General features: G+C 34.3%; 1 protein-coding gene and 1 pseudogene across 1 annotated transcript; both read left to right on the forward strand.

Annotated features, from left to right (window-relative positions):
- The first annotated feature begins 3524 nt into the window (after positions 1 to 3524).
- LOC148566900 (uncharacterized) lies at positions 3525 to 5099 on the forward strand (annotated as a pseudogene).
- A 3136-nt stretch (positions 5100 to 8235) lies between these two features.
- Positions 8236 to 9966, forward strand: LOC148566901 (uncharacterized). The gene is made up of 4 exons (XM_088484481.1): positions 8236 to 8316; positions 8434 to 8526; positions 8846 to 9217; positions 9928 to 9966. Exons 1-4 carry the CDS (start codon positions 8236 to 8238, stop codon positions 9964 to 9966), a joined length of 585 nt encoding a protein of 194 aa, XP_088340607.1.
- The last annotated feature ends 5050 nt before the right edge of the window (positions 9967 to 15016 follow it).

Below are 15016 nucleotides of genomic sequence, written 5' to 3' on the forward strand. Positions count from 1 at the left end.
CTAGAACCAAATATTAATCTCATTATTTAAGTACATTAAATTGATGTTTTTAATTTTAATTTTAAACTAGTTATTTTAATTTTAATTTTATTTGGTGGATCGGTGTTTTTTAAGTTAAGAGTATTACTTAATTTGTATGGACGATGATGAATGAGCATTATTTCATCATCACTTTGTTTGTGTGTCTTGAATAATACAATGGTGGCCTGGGAGCCTAAAACAGTTGCATAGTTAAGACCAGCATCTTAGCATTTTTTTTCTTTCTTTTTAATTCTCCGCTTGATGCTTGTTAAGTGATTATATGTGCCAGTGTGTGTGTGCGTCTGTGAGATGATATGGTTGAAACTCCCGTGCTCATTTTAAGGGACTAACGTCACTCATTTCTATTAAATATAAATGTTATCTAACATGGTTCAAACTTTCTGTCCCGTTTTAAGGACTATTTAATGTTACTTATTAGCGTCAATTGTATTTTGTTTTGGATTCTTCTCTCCACTTTGCATAAAAACTCGCTTCTGATGAAAGATGCTGAAGTCACATAAAAAGTGTGTTTTCTTGCTGGTTTTGGTATTCCATTAATTCTCACTGTTTTTTGCCTTTTGCCTAAAAAGTATTTTCACCTCTAATGGCCTTCTTTATTATTAGCTTTCCCCTGAAGAGGTTTTAAGTTACTGACTTTATATGATGTCATTTCTATTGGTGGACTGTGACTTCATGAATGAATTTTAAGATAATCATACAATCGTCTTACTTATCAATACTTGATATGATGTCGTTTATTTGAACTAATTAGTTACCTTTATTCTTTTTCAGCATGGCACTCTCGGGGCACTTGTCCAAGATTCTGTTAAGAGCCACTACTAGACCCTGTTTTACTGTTTTCCCTTCCCTTCCCCTGCTCCAATTCCCTGCTTCCCAGGTTCCCCTTTCATCTCATTTGATTTTATTTTTTTTTGATTAATCTGGTTTAGCTCATTCTGTTTAGTTTGTTTAGTTCAACTAATTTAGTTTAGTTGAATTAGGTGGTTAGAGAATCTGGACTGGTTAGTGGATGTAGGTTTTGTTTTGTTTACTGCTGCTGTTCGGAATGAATTTTCTTTCCTCTGAAAGTTGCCCTTGATGAACTTGTTTATTGTGCTGTTTTGGTGTTGAATTCTGGACTTGTGATTGCTGTTTGTTGTATTTTTTTTCATTGTCCAAAATAGATGCTGTGGAAGTGTTACTGTTTCATTAATTTTTCTTGATTTGTTGTTGCTGAGTTCTGCTCTGCTTGTTGCTTGGTCCATATTATATGAACTGCAATGATTTAATAAGTGTTACACTTTAATAAGTGTTACTGTTTGTTGTATTTTTTTTTCATTGTCCATATTATATGTTGTGAAAGTGTTACTGTTTAATAAGTGTTGCTGCTTTGTGCCATGTGTTAGCAACTCATTTCCTTGTTGCGATTCTTTGTGCTTATTATGCATTCATGCTCATTACATCCTTAATCATTGGCTGCTGCTGATTTCTCAATTTGCATTTCCTCTTCTGCTCACTTTCTATACATGCATATATGATGTTCATTCTTGGATTCTTTTGGAGGGTGTTTGCCTAAATTTGCTTGGCATTGGAAAATTGTTGTGTGATCATGCAATTGCACTTGGATTCTTTTGCAACAATTATTCATGGATCTTATTTTTCATTAAGTAAATAATTAAATTAATTTTACATTGTACAACAACACATGGGACTGTGGCCTAAAACATTGGATATCTGAAGGTAAATAAAAATTAAAACATTGGATTTAGTGAGAAGGATTTCTGCTAATTCTGAGAGATTGAGGTTATTCATTTGTTTGTGATAGAAAACATTGTGTCCCTACTTTGATGTGGTTTCTGATGCTTGCATTGTGCTGCCATTATCTAATATAATCTGAAATTCTGAACAGCCATTTGAATTTGTATTTGCATTTCTCAATCATGCACTATTATTATATTGTCTATTGTTAATTCAAGTATAGTACACACGTCCTTTTTTTTTTCTTTTAGCAAAAAAAAAAGCCTGAAAATATATAGAATAACATTGGAAGTATTATTTTTGCAATAACAACCACTAACAACACTGAAGCTATTGAGAGAGAAGAAGAACAAGTTTGAAGAGGTTCCACTGTTTTGGCTTTGGTCCTTCCGCCCTGCTGGCGCCTTCGTCTCTGTCATTTCCTACTCAGTCTTCTCTGCCATTAGTCACAGATTTTGCAATTTATTGCTTAGTTTTAAGGTGTGGAGCCTGGACCAAAGTAGTAGCTTCATCCACACTGAACATAAAGCTTTCATTATTCTTTTTTCTTTTTTTCTTTTTTCCTTTTTTTTTTTCACGCCACATAAATTGGAGCACATACATCTACATTCCACAGTTCTTCTTCCTTTTCCCTTTATATCATTTATTTATATTTATAATTATAATGTCATTCTATTTTTTTTTATAAAATTATATACAGTTTTTTATTTTTCATAGCATCTTTTAATTTATAAGGGTAAGAACTAATTCGTCACAAATTTCTTTTTAAAATTTGTTGTTAGCCAATAGATTATTATATATATAAGAAGGAACTCAAATTTTTAACACTTACTTAAATAGACAATAAATTAATTACTTAACCAACTTAAGTAAGTTTTGTTGTATAATTCTTTTATATAGAAAATAAAGCTTTAGATAAAAATGGTTATCCCTTCACTTTTTTGTCTAAGAAAAAACAGATTTAGAAAAATAATATTTTAAAATTGAGAATGCTATTAAATACTATTAAATGAATTAGGTCATTTAAGGACATTCTACTCTCTTGCTATTTTTAATTAGCTATTTGGATTTCAATGTAGCTTATTATAGTGTTAGATGTTTGGAGCCACTTGAGGAGAGATAATTGTTTCATTTTATCTCATGATCGAACATGTGAATAATTACTAATAAAATTTATTTGTTAAAAAATTATCTATTTATACTAAAAAATATTAAACATATTTATATTTTAATATTTACTTAAGTCTTAGTCTATTTTTATTCAGGCTTTCGATAGTTATCTATCCACTACTACTGCCACTTCTTTGTTCTGCTGCTCCTGTGGTAATATAATAATCTGCTGCTGCCGAGTAGCTGTTCGCTGACGTTGCTACCTCTCTAATTCTACTTCTGCTGTGCTACCACTTTGTTGCTGTTGTGGAACGGATTAAGACAGTAATTAAGGTTGGTTTATGCAAATTTAAATACATCTATTAATTTGTTATTGATGTCATGCGTGCAACTTGGTACTTTCCTGAGGCACTCATCACTTTAGGCACTTCTTTAAGCATTGCTAAAATTCAATTTTCTCTGTTATTTTATGTCTAATGCCTTCAAAGTATTTTCGAGGCTTGCACAATATTGTCTCTTAGTTAAGTAGGAAGCTAGATTTGCAGTTAGTGAAACGAACAGTAATGACTTCAATTTAGAAACTTAGCTATCTACGTGAAATATATAGGTTTTCGATGGATGTGTCGAAAGACTGGATGGATACACCACGTCATGAGAAAGAATATCAAGTTGGTGTAGAAAGATTTTTACACTTTGCTTTCTCATCAAAGGGAGTTCCTCAAGGGGAAGAAATTCAATGCCCTTGTGCAAAGTGTTGTAATATATTTTGGTTAAAGAGAGATGACGTATATGATCATCTAATATGCCACGGTTTTGTAAAAGGTTATAGGCGGTGGTTTAATCATGGGGAATCACTTTTTGCTATGGATATTGACAGTGACATAGGCGGTGAATATAACTGCAATGATAACATTGATGAGTTGTTACGTGATAGATTTCGAGATAATACACAAGTTGACGGACAAAACATGGGGCCTAACGAATGTGCAAAGGAATTTTATAAATTGGTAGACGAGGCAAGCCAAGAACTATACCCCGGGTGTAAAGGATTCACAAGATTATCCTTTACCATTCATCTTTACTTGTTAAAATGCTTGCATGGTTGGAGTAATGCGTCATTTACTTCTCTCTTGGAATTATTAAAAGAAGCAATGCCATATTTGAATATTCCTATTTCTTTTGATAAAACCAAGAATATAGTGAAGAACTTGGGTCTTGACTACCAAAAGATCGATGCATGTCGCAATGACTGCATGTTGTATCGAAACGGGTATGAGAATGACTCATCTTGTCATGTCTGTGGAACATCCCGTTATATTGAGCATCATGAAGAAGAGGATGATGTTACCTCATCTAGAAAGCCTCGCAAAGTTGCTGCGAAAACTCTAAGGCATTTCCCTTTGATTCCCAGACTTCAATGGGTTTTTATGTGCACAAGAACTGTCGAAGCTATGTCTTGGCATCACAATGAGCGCGTTAAAGACGGGTCCTTAAGGCATCCTGCCGATGGTGAATCTTGGAAAGCATTTGACAATCGACATGAAGATTTTGCAAAGGAGCCTCGTAATGTGAGACTTGGGTTAGCAAGCGACGGATTCAATCCATTCTGAACTTTGAGTAGTACACACAGTACATGGCCTGTTGTTCTGATGGTGTATAATCTACCCCCTTGAATGAGCATGAAGCCTGATTATTTTATGCTATCTTTACTCATTCCTGGACCACAATCACCGGGAAATGACATTGATGTCTATCTTCAACCGTTGATTGAAGAATTAAAAGAATTATGGGAGTCAGGTGTCGAAACATATGATTCGAAAGAAAACAAAACATTCAACATGAGAGCGTGCCTTTTGTGGACAATTAATGACTTCCCTGCGTATGCTATGTTATCTGGGTGGAGTACAAAGGGAAAATTGGCTTGTCCATGTTGTAATGATGAGACTTCTTCTATCTATCTGAAACATAGTCACAAGACTGTTTATATGGATCACCGAAGGTTTTTACCCATGAATCATCCATGGAGGCATAACAAAAGATCTTTCAATGGAAAAACTGAACTCAGGTCTCCACTGCAGTTGTTAGAAGGTTCAGCTGTATTTGATATATTGCGAGAGGTAGATAATTCTTTTGGGAAGAAGCAAAAGAGATCAAAGAATGGCATATCAAATTGGAAAAAGCGGTCAATCTTTTTTGAGTTACCATATTAGAAGTCCAACATGTTTAGACACAACCTTGATGTCATGCACATAGAGAAGAATATAGTTGATAGCATAATTGGAACTCTTTTAGATATTCCCGGAAAGATGAAAGATCATGCAGCTGCTCGTTTTGACCTTAAAGACATGGGTATCAGGAAAAACCTTCAACCAAAAGATACGAAGGATGGGAAAAAAACTAAGTTAGCAAAGGCATGCTTTTCAATGACTCCAGCAGAGAAAATAATCTTTTGTAGTGTGTTGAAAGCGGCAAATTTACCAGACGGTAGCGCTTCCAATATTGCTCGATGTGTGCATGAAACAGAAAAGAAGATTTCTGGTTACAAGACCCATGATGCTCATTTCATGTTGCATTACTTGTTGCAAGTACCAATCAAGAGCATACTTCCTGACCATGTTGCCATCGCTCTAGTTCGATTATGTTCATTTTTTCGCCGAATATGTCAGAAAGTAATTAGCCTGGATGAGGTAGTTAACTTAGAAGCAGAGATTGCTGAGACATTGTGCCAATTGGAGAGGATTTTCCCTCCTAGCTTTTTTGACATAATGGTGCACTTGCCTATTCATTTGGCAAATGAGGTGAGGTTAGGTGGTCCAGTTCAATATCGTTGGATGTACCCTGTTGAACGGTATATGTGCACACTAAAATCGTATGTTCGTAATAGAAGTCGTCCAGAAGGATCTATTGCCGAAGGATATTTGGTGAATGAGTGTATTAATTTTTGCTCAAGATATTTGCATGAAGATGTTCATACAAGATTTAATAGAATCCCTCGGAACAACGATGAGTGTGTTTCAGATGAGGTGCGAACTCCTAGTTTGTTTCCAAGCAAAGGATGTCCTCTTGGTGGAAGAATGGGAGATTTGTTTATTTTAGATGAAAAATCAGAAATATAAGGTCATGCATACATCCTAAACAATTGTGATAAGATCGAAGTCTACATGAGGTATTTTCTTCGATTCATTATCATTTGTTAGATCTCAATCATCGTATTTAACCTTATTGACAACTAAGACTATGAATATTTAATCTCTTCAGAGAGCATGAGGAGGCAGTTAATGATAACAATCCACGAAGAACAAAGTGGGAGAAAGCCAAGGACCGCAGTCAACAATTTTCAGAATGGTTTAAAATTTGTGCCATGAAAAAGGATGTGCCTGGTTGGGCAAAAGGGTTGGCTAGGGGTCCAAATCGAGTTGCAAAAAGATTTTCAGGTTATATTATCAATGGGTATAGGTTCCATACAAGGCACCGTGATGTGAGACGTAAAACTCAAAATAGTGGTGTCACATTAGAGGCATTGACTCTTAGTTTTGCTAGTGTGAAAGATAAGAACCCAATTGAAGCAAAAGTAGCCTACTATGGTAGAATAGTTGATATGTTTGAGTTAGATTATTATGGCCAATTTAAGGTAGTCTTGTTTAAGTGTGAGTGGTATACAGTTGCAAAAGACAACTTTGGTCTTTCATATGTGTATTTCAATAGAAAATGCTACCAAGAAGAACCATTTGTGCTGGCATTTCAAGTAAACCAATACTTTTATGTGCAAGACCCATATGTTAGGGACAAGCACAATGTTATGAAAACAATTCCAAGAGATTTATTTAGGGTAAGTGATGACCTTGAGTCTGATTCCCCCATAATATATGCAAGGGAGCCATGCGAACCTGAAGTGATTCCAAGTCTTCCAAATGATAATGGCGAAATTGATCTAGTGAGGAATGATCTACGAGCAACTATTATAGATATGGATCAAAACATGTTTGCCAAACAATATTGTGAGGAAGACGAGGAAAACGAATATGAGTACATGGAGGACCTTGACTCTGAAACATCTTGACAAGTTTTTTTGGTAGAATCCTAAACAACTCACTTTCCTTAGTTGTTTTGCTTAGTTAATTACTTGCTTCAGTTGATTATGCTCATTTAATTATTATTTAGTTAGTATTTTATTCATTGTTATTATTTTGTGTATGCAGAATGGAGAAAGGGGAGATCACTAAAAGAAAACAGATACTTACCTTAGGCCAAAAAATGAAAGGAAAAAGCCCAAAAAAAAAACAATTCCTTTGAGGTTACACAAGTGAAGTCAAGTGCTGAATTGCTAAAACAATACAATATTAAGAGAGAAAGGATCATGACTGAAAATGAGAAGGTTAGCTTGCAAGCTCAAGCTCCAAAGGATCCAACAAGCAAACAACCCATCACAATAGTGGAGGATGCATTTGAAGAGCAAGTTAGGACTTCGAAGAAAACAAGGAAGGCTCAACCAACGGCACTTTTTCAAGAATGCACGCATAATGGAAATGGGACAATGTTTGAAGTTGAAAAGAACTCTAAAACTAGGAATCAAAGGACTGCTGAACCTGATGCAATGGATCAAAATGATATAAATTCTGATGATGACGGAGAAGATACAAGTGAGATGAGTGCAACTTCAAATAAAAAAGGAATGAGTCTTGACATGTATTTTAAGGTACATGGGATAAATTTGGAAGATGAAGAAGATGAGGAAGATGAAGAAAATGAGCTTGATGATAATGCAAATGATGCGGGTAGTGGAGGACAAACTAGTAATGAAGGTACTTTTCTTGTTTAGTTTATTGTCTAATTAGAGCTTATATTACTTCTCAATTGAATTATGTTATTTTATTCGGACTTAGGCACAATAAAGAAGAAAACCCGTGGAAAAACTACGTGCAAAAAGTTTCATGCCACAGATTTTAATGATCGACGGGAGGTGGAATTTTTTCAAGGGCAGCCTGTAGGTCCAACCAACGAGGTTGTATCTGACCTCAACCAACTATTGGGCACAACAGTTAGAAACCCTCGTTTTGTGACTTTGTTATATACTAGTTGGCATGGTGTGCCTAGTAAACTCAAAGAGGAAATGTGGGAGTATGCCAATGTATGTAAATATGGCATTATAGAAAATTTTTTGTTAATTTATTTGTCACATTACTTGTGCTAACTGTTGATATTCTAATGTGTTATGTTGCATAGCAAAAGTTCATTCTTCCCATAAGTTCAAAACCGTAGGTAATGCGGGGATTTTGTGGTGCATGGAAAAAATATAAGAGAGAAATAAAAAAAGAGCATTTCGTGAAGTACAACACAAAGAAAGAAATGATAAAGAACCGGCCATTAGAGATTCCCGAGGTTCAATTTCGCAAACTAATTTGGTATTGGAGTCTTCCGGCCATCAAGGTAATATTGCCTTTTATTTCTTCCTATACCATCAAGCATACTATCATTGATTCTTCATGTTCCTAAACTTAGGTGTTTTGGAAGAAATTTGATTCTTCATTGATTCTTTATATTTAGGCTATCTCTGCTAAGAATACTGAAAATAGGTTAAAACAAACATGTCCTCACCGAATGGGATCCACAAATTTTGGAATAGTGCGTAAGCAGCTGGTAATATAACTTATTCTTTGTGATTTCTCTTTTATATGTATTCATGGTGTAGTTGCCTAGTTAGTATGCTTCATGTAAACTTTTCTCTATGTATTCTAGCGCGACTCTAAAGAGAACAATGAAGAACCATCAAGGGCTGAAGTTTTCATTGCAACTCGCACAAGTAAAAAAGGAAAAGAAATTGATGCTAAAACACAAGCCACAATTGTGAGTTGTTTGTATTTGTATTTTGGATATGTACATTATGAATTCTGATGTGATTTCTATCTAAATTGAGTTAATGCGACTTTAAACCTTATTGGTTGTTGCTTTTTGATAGACTGAACTTCAGAACTGCTTAGAAGCAGGAGAAAATGAAGAGGATGCATTTATAGGAGTGTTAGGAAAGGACCAACCAGGTCGAGTTCGTTATTATGGAGCTTCGATTACAAGAAGCTCTCTTAAAAAAGATGAGGAGATTCGCCACATAAAAGTTGAATATAACACTAAGGTCTCATCATTAGAGAAGAAGATGGATGGTGTTTGTGGTTTATTAAAGGTATTGGTGCACCAACTCAACCCTGGAATGAGCAATGAAGAGGTAACAGCCTTAGTTCAAACTGCCCAAGATTCTCCTTTGGATACCTCAAGTAGCAAAGCAAGAAATACTCCTTGCTCCTCCGAAGCAACTCACATTCCACACAAAGATGATGTAGGTAAAATTATAATATTTTTATTAATAAAAATGTTGGAATATAACCAAGTACTTCAATTTTGTTTGTTGTTGCTGAATTCGAACTTGGAAGGTTCTAATATGATTTTGAATAACTATGACTGGTGGAAAGAGTTAAGTTTGTTAGAACTTGGAAGGTTCGAACTAGTTGCCATTGTTGTACGTTTTGCATCTTTTTCACTTGTTTCACTTTCTGGTTCCTTCTATCTAAAAATTCTGAATGCACGATTCAAATTTTATAGTGTGTTGTGAAATTTTAGAGAGATATTAATAGTACTGGCTGATATCATCATATTGTGGCATGATTCACATCTTTATTTTGTTAAAAATAAGTAATATATGTTTCAGTTTTAGTTTGTTAGGTTTAGGCTTGGCTCAATAATAGAATATCAAACATTGGCTGAGGGAACATGAATGTTGTATCACGTTTTCATTGATGCTATAAATCAGATTTATTTATTGAACAATAAGTTGTTTGTTTGATATCAAATTTAAAGGAGATTTTGAGAATCCTTGTGCAGATTAGTGGATATATGTAGCAAAATTAAATCTGATTGTTAGAATGCTTTTTATGTTACAAAAATTAAGTTTGATGTCAAATCTGATTGTTAGAAAAATTAGTGGGCTGAAGTTTACTGCATCATCCATTTTTCATTTGTAGTTGTTCATTTGTGTTTTTTATTTTGCAGGGCACAGGTCAAAACAATTTACCTTGCAATGATACATGAAGTTTTTATATCTTGGCATGATACAAGAAGACTTTGATTAGGAATTCTAATTCATGTATTAGGAATTTCACACTTTTGGTATTTTGAAGACGACTTTGATTAGAAATTCTAATTCATGTATTAGGAATTCATAAGTAGTTATGATTTTCACTTTTGGTATTTTGTTAGTGTATGTTGTTATGTGATCACACACTTATTTTGGTGACAATTTTATGAAAGTTGGATTACTTGATTATTGGTTATTGACTAAATTATAAAATTATCTATGAATTCATGTTAGGTTTTATTTATGAAGATTAAAAAGGGAACTAGGTTACTGACCATCGTTTTCGCCACGCTTTAAAAACGTGGCCATATGGCCATATCTCTGTCTATTGCCACGCTTAGAAAGCGTGGCTGTATCTAAGCTTTTTTGCCACGTTTTTCAAGCGTGGCCATACCTCCTCTACTACCACACTTTCGCCACGCTTTACATGCGTGGCCTTATCTCCTGATTTCGCCACACTTTAAAAGCGTGGCTATATCTGGTCTACTGTCACGCTTCAAAATCGTGGCCAGATCTACCCTATCGCCACGCTTTTACAGCGTGGCCATATCTTTGCCTATCGCCACGCTTTCAAAGCGTGGCTGTATTTCCCACCTACAGCCACACTGTTACAAGTGGCAGTTTGTAAAAAAGCGTGGCAAACAAAAAGCGTGGCAACAGGCTGCAAAAAGCGTGGCGGTAGCTCAAAAAGCGTGGCGAAAAGCTATCGCCACGTTTTTTTGGGCTTTTCGCCACGCTTTAAAAGCGTGGCAAAAGACGTGTTTTCTTGTAGTGCGCGTCTCGCCTACGTGCCTCCGTGCCTCCATGCTTCCCTCGCCTCGCTGTGCCGTGCCTCCGTCCCTCCCTCACTGCGCCTCCGCTCCGTCCTTCGTGCTTGGTTTCGCTGCCTCGCGCCTGCTCCCGTAGCTTCTATTTCAGACAGAGCCCAGGACTAGGATTAAATAGTGTGGCTATTGACAAAATTGCATCAATATGACTCTAAGATTGAATAGAATGTCCAATAGATGATCATCAGGTAGACACTACCTATCTAATAATATCTCTCTTCTTTAGTTTCTTGCATGTTCTAGGAAATGGGTATGTACTTCTTAGCATGTGTGCGTTATGACATAGATATTTTAAACTGAGGTTAGGGGTCTGGAAACTATTTTGTATTGAATCTATTACGAATAACTTGTTTGACAAAACTAAAGTTAGGTTGCTTGGATTGCTGGTGAAGATGTTTTTGGGTCATAAATCTTGGTATGAATAAAATTATAGAAGTGAAAATAGATGGCTTTTTCATTTGCTATCTTGGTATGATTTTGTTGCAGCCGGGTCTTCATTCATGGAGGCCTTAGAGGGAGAATTGACCCAAGTAATCAGAATTTTTTTTATCCTGAATTTTATAGAATCATTCTATTTGATCAGGTTAGGTTTTGAACTGCTTTTAGCCAAAGAATGCTCCACCCTTTTGAATAATGAAATTTATTCTCTGTCAGCGGGGTGCAATTGACGACATTGAAAAGCTACGAGAATACTTGGGTAAGTTGCAAGAAGTGGTTATGGTGGATTTGTTCAAGACAACATTTTGGAAGTTTCTTATTTTGACTATAGTTGTTCATGCACTTTGGTTTTATCAGCAAGCAGAGGACTTTGGGGATTTAACACAAATGATCAAATTATTGTTTTAATTTGCAGTGAAAATAAGTTATTTTATATTTTCTACGTTTGTTGTTAATTAAGTTAGAAAAATGTGTGGACTGATTCTCTGCACTTCTTTAGCCGTTTCCAAGATTTCATGTGTTGAAAGAATTTTATCAATATAAATTTTGAGTATTTGGTATGATCTTTAATTTGTTGTGCCATTTTAAGTATCGATCACCATTACCAGCTGACTAAGTGAAGGCATCAAGTGATTTTGATTATAGAGGTAGGTTCATAAGAGATGGTAGGGAAACATGTCTGAATTTTTCCTTTAAAAACTATTAGGAAGGGTATGTAAATTGAATAGGTTGACAGAATATTTATTCTATGAACATATTTGGTATGGTTGTTACATTTTCTTTCAGGTATTGGTTTTATTGCAGCTGATTATGAGGATGGAGGCTGGGATCGCAACATGGGAAATGCTAGGGATGAAGGGGCAGAGTAAGAGGATGTGATTTTTGTGGATACAACCAAGATGTCTCCTCAAGGATGTACTACAAGATGCCGTCTTTTATTCAAATGTCTTTTTTCTATATAGATGAGAGAAAACAGAATTATATATCTTGCAGTGTTGATTATTTTGAGGATTTTCGAAAAATACTTGATAGTTTATGATGTAATGAACATAAAAAATAGAATTACTTTAAGCAATATAGTTTATGTTTGTAATTATTTTGTTTTCTATTAAGTGATATTAATACTAATTGTGTTCATATTATTATCAATCGATATTATGCAAGGAAAAAATTTTATCAAGGTTGCATATACAATGCATTTCAATTTGACATTATTAGATGTGAATATTAAAGATTTTTTTAACTTATTTATTAAAATGGAGTATATGATTCTGTGCAAATGCACGGGGATTCGACTAGTATAAATAAGCAAAGGAATGATAGTGACAAAATAAAATGGATTATAAGAATATTTTTCATGTCTTAGAATCATTGAATAGGAATTATAGGAATATCTTTCATTGAATATTTATAGTTTCACTGAATTTTCAATTAAGTCCCTATATTTTTTTGCTTTTCAATTAGGTCCCTAAGGGTATAAAAGTAATTTCACAATTCACTAACATTTTTTTGACGTTTAACGTTAATAAGGACTAAATTGAAAAAAAAAATAACGTATAGGGACCCAATTAAAAGGAAAAAAAGTATAGGGACCTAATTGAAAATTTCGCGAAACTATTGGGACCAACAGAGTAATTAAACCTTAATCCCCTTTTGTTCTTTATTTTAGCACATCACTACCCCTAAGTGAAAAATAATAAATGTTCTTAATTTGGATCTGATTAGTTTAGGCTAGTGAGAGTGTGTATCATTTAAGTGTTGGAAAGCTTGGGAACATTGGTTGAGATAAAAGTATATTTTGTAGCTTTGTTGAAGATCGTGAGAATTGGGTACATACTCATGCATTAAATGTTTAAACCATATGCGTTGATACTTTTGTATATATTTCATTTTGAAACGAAAAAAAAAAGAAAAAGAAGAAAAAAAAAGAGAAAAAGAAAAAGAGAAAAGAAAGCAACAAAAAGGGGACAAAATGCCCCAAAGTAAAGTAATAATAACAATGCATGTGTTGTGATTAAAAAGGGAATGCATGAGTGTGTGAAAAAAAGTGAATAATGGGTAGTTAGGTTTTGCATTAGAGTTAAATAGGTTGTTATATGTGTTAGGTAAGAGCTTAAGTTATTCAAAGATTCAAATTTCAAGCTCACTTAGCCATATATATCCTTACTTTGACCCTAGCCCCACTACAACCCGTGAAAAGTCCTCATGATATTTGTATGCATGCATTGAATAATTGTTGATTGTTAGATGAAAAAAATTCTTAGAAAGCATGATTAGAGGAGAACTGAGTGAATCAACCCTATACACTTGAGCGACTAGAGCGTATACACATCCGGTGAGGGGTTCGATTGCTCAATTCTATGTTCCCATCTATGATTATTTCTTATCTTGCAAGTTGTAAATTCTTTTCTAAGAACTCTAATCAATTGTGGATTTGACTTGGTTGTGCTTGCTTTAGCCCTAATGTTCATATAAGTATTCTTGAAAATTGATTTCTTTTGACCAAGTAGTTACATGCATTGCATATAGGTAGTTTGCATTGAATAAATATTAAAACCCCTTTCTTGTCTTTCTTGAGTTTAGCATGAGGATATGCTATTGTTTAAGTGTGGGGAGATTGATAAACCATAATTTTATGGTTTATCTTGTATTAAATTTGGTGGATTTTATCAACTTTTCCCACATTTATTCATTGAAATAGCATAGTTTTATGAATTTTTCCTATTTTGTACTTAAGAGTGAAAACATGCTTTTTAGACTCTTAATTTGCTAAATTTAATTTACCCATTTGATGTCTTGATATATTTGTTAAGTGATTTCAGGCTTAGAAGGCAAAGATTGGATTGAAGAAATGAAGAAAAAAGCATGTAAAAGTGGAGAATTCATGAAGAAATGAAGTTTTGGAAAGCTGTCAGTTGTGCGTACGCGTGACCTTGCGTGTACGCGTGACACGAAGCACGTGACTCATTTAAAGAAAACGTGGCTGGAAATTTTTGGACTCCTTCAAACCCAAATCCAACTCATTTCTCAAGTATTTGAGGCCAAATTAAAAAAGAGACAAGGGTAGAGCAATTAGGTTTAGTTAGTAACATGTTTTAGGTTATTTTCTACAAAGAGAAGCTCTCTCTTCTCTCTAGAATTAGAGTAGATTTAAGTTAATTTCATCTTAGATTTAGGTTTTGATCTTGTCTTACTTTAGTTTTTCTTGCAATTTCTTGTTACTACATTCTTATTCTCTTAGTTTCACTTGCTATTTCCTTTATTTGGTTGCTTTTATGTTTATGAACTCTTGTTGATTTTGATTTTTATTAATGCAATTTGATGTTTCTTTGTTTATTGTTATTTAATTGAGTAGTTATTATTGTTATCTTATATTTGGTAGCTTTAGATTTTACTATTATTGCACTTTTATGATGCTTTCATTTTATGCTTCCAACAAATGTTTGATAAAATGTTTGATTTAGGTTTAGAGTAGATTTTAGCACTCTTGGTTTGAGATTGAGGACTTAGATGCCTTGATGTCATTGATGTCCAGTGTGATTGGTAATTTAAGGTTGTTAGTTGGTTTTAGGATCAATTATGTCTACTTGACTTCACCCTCCGATGTTAGAGGAAAACTAAGTGGAATTAACCCTTTGTAATTACCATATTATGGTCAATGATCCAGATAGGAAGCCTTGACTCTTAATCCTTGCTACGAGTGCCTTTTAGTATTTGATTTCTTTATTTGATCCTTACT

This window comes from Arachis ipaensis, chromosome B4 (genome assembly GCF_059453495.1).
Source record: "Arachis ipaensis isolate K30076 ecotype BB chromosome B4, ASM5945349v1, whole genome shotgun sequence".
NCBI lineage: Eukaryota > Viridiplantae > Streptophyta > Magnoliopsida > Fabales > Fabaceae > Arachis > Arachis ipaensis.

Bases quoted from the DNA above. Each gene is read 5' to 3' on its own strand.
- LOC148566901 (XM_088484481.1), top strand. From the start codon at position 8,236: ATGATAAAGAACCGGCCATTAGAGATTCCCGAGGTTCAATTTCGCAAA. The intron at 8,527-8,845 runs GTAATATAACTT...GCTTTTTGATAG, and splicing joins GAATAGTGCGTAAGCAGCTG to ACTGAACTTCAGAACTGCTT. The intron at 9,218-9,927 runs GTAGGTAAAATT...TTTATTTTGCAG, and splicing joins ACATTCCACACAAAGATGAT to GGCACAGGTCAAAACAATTT.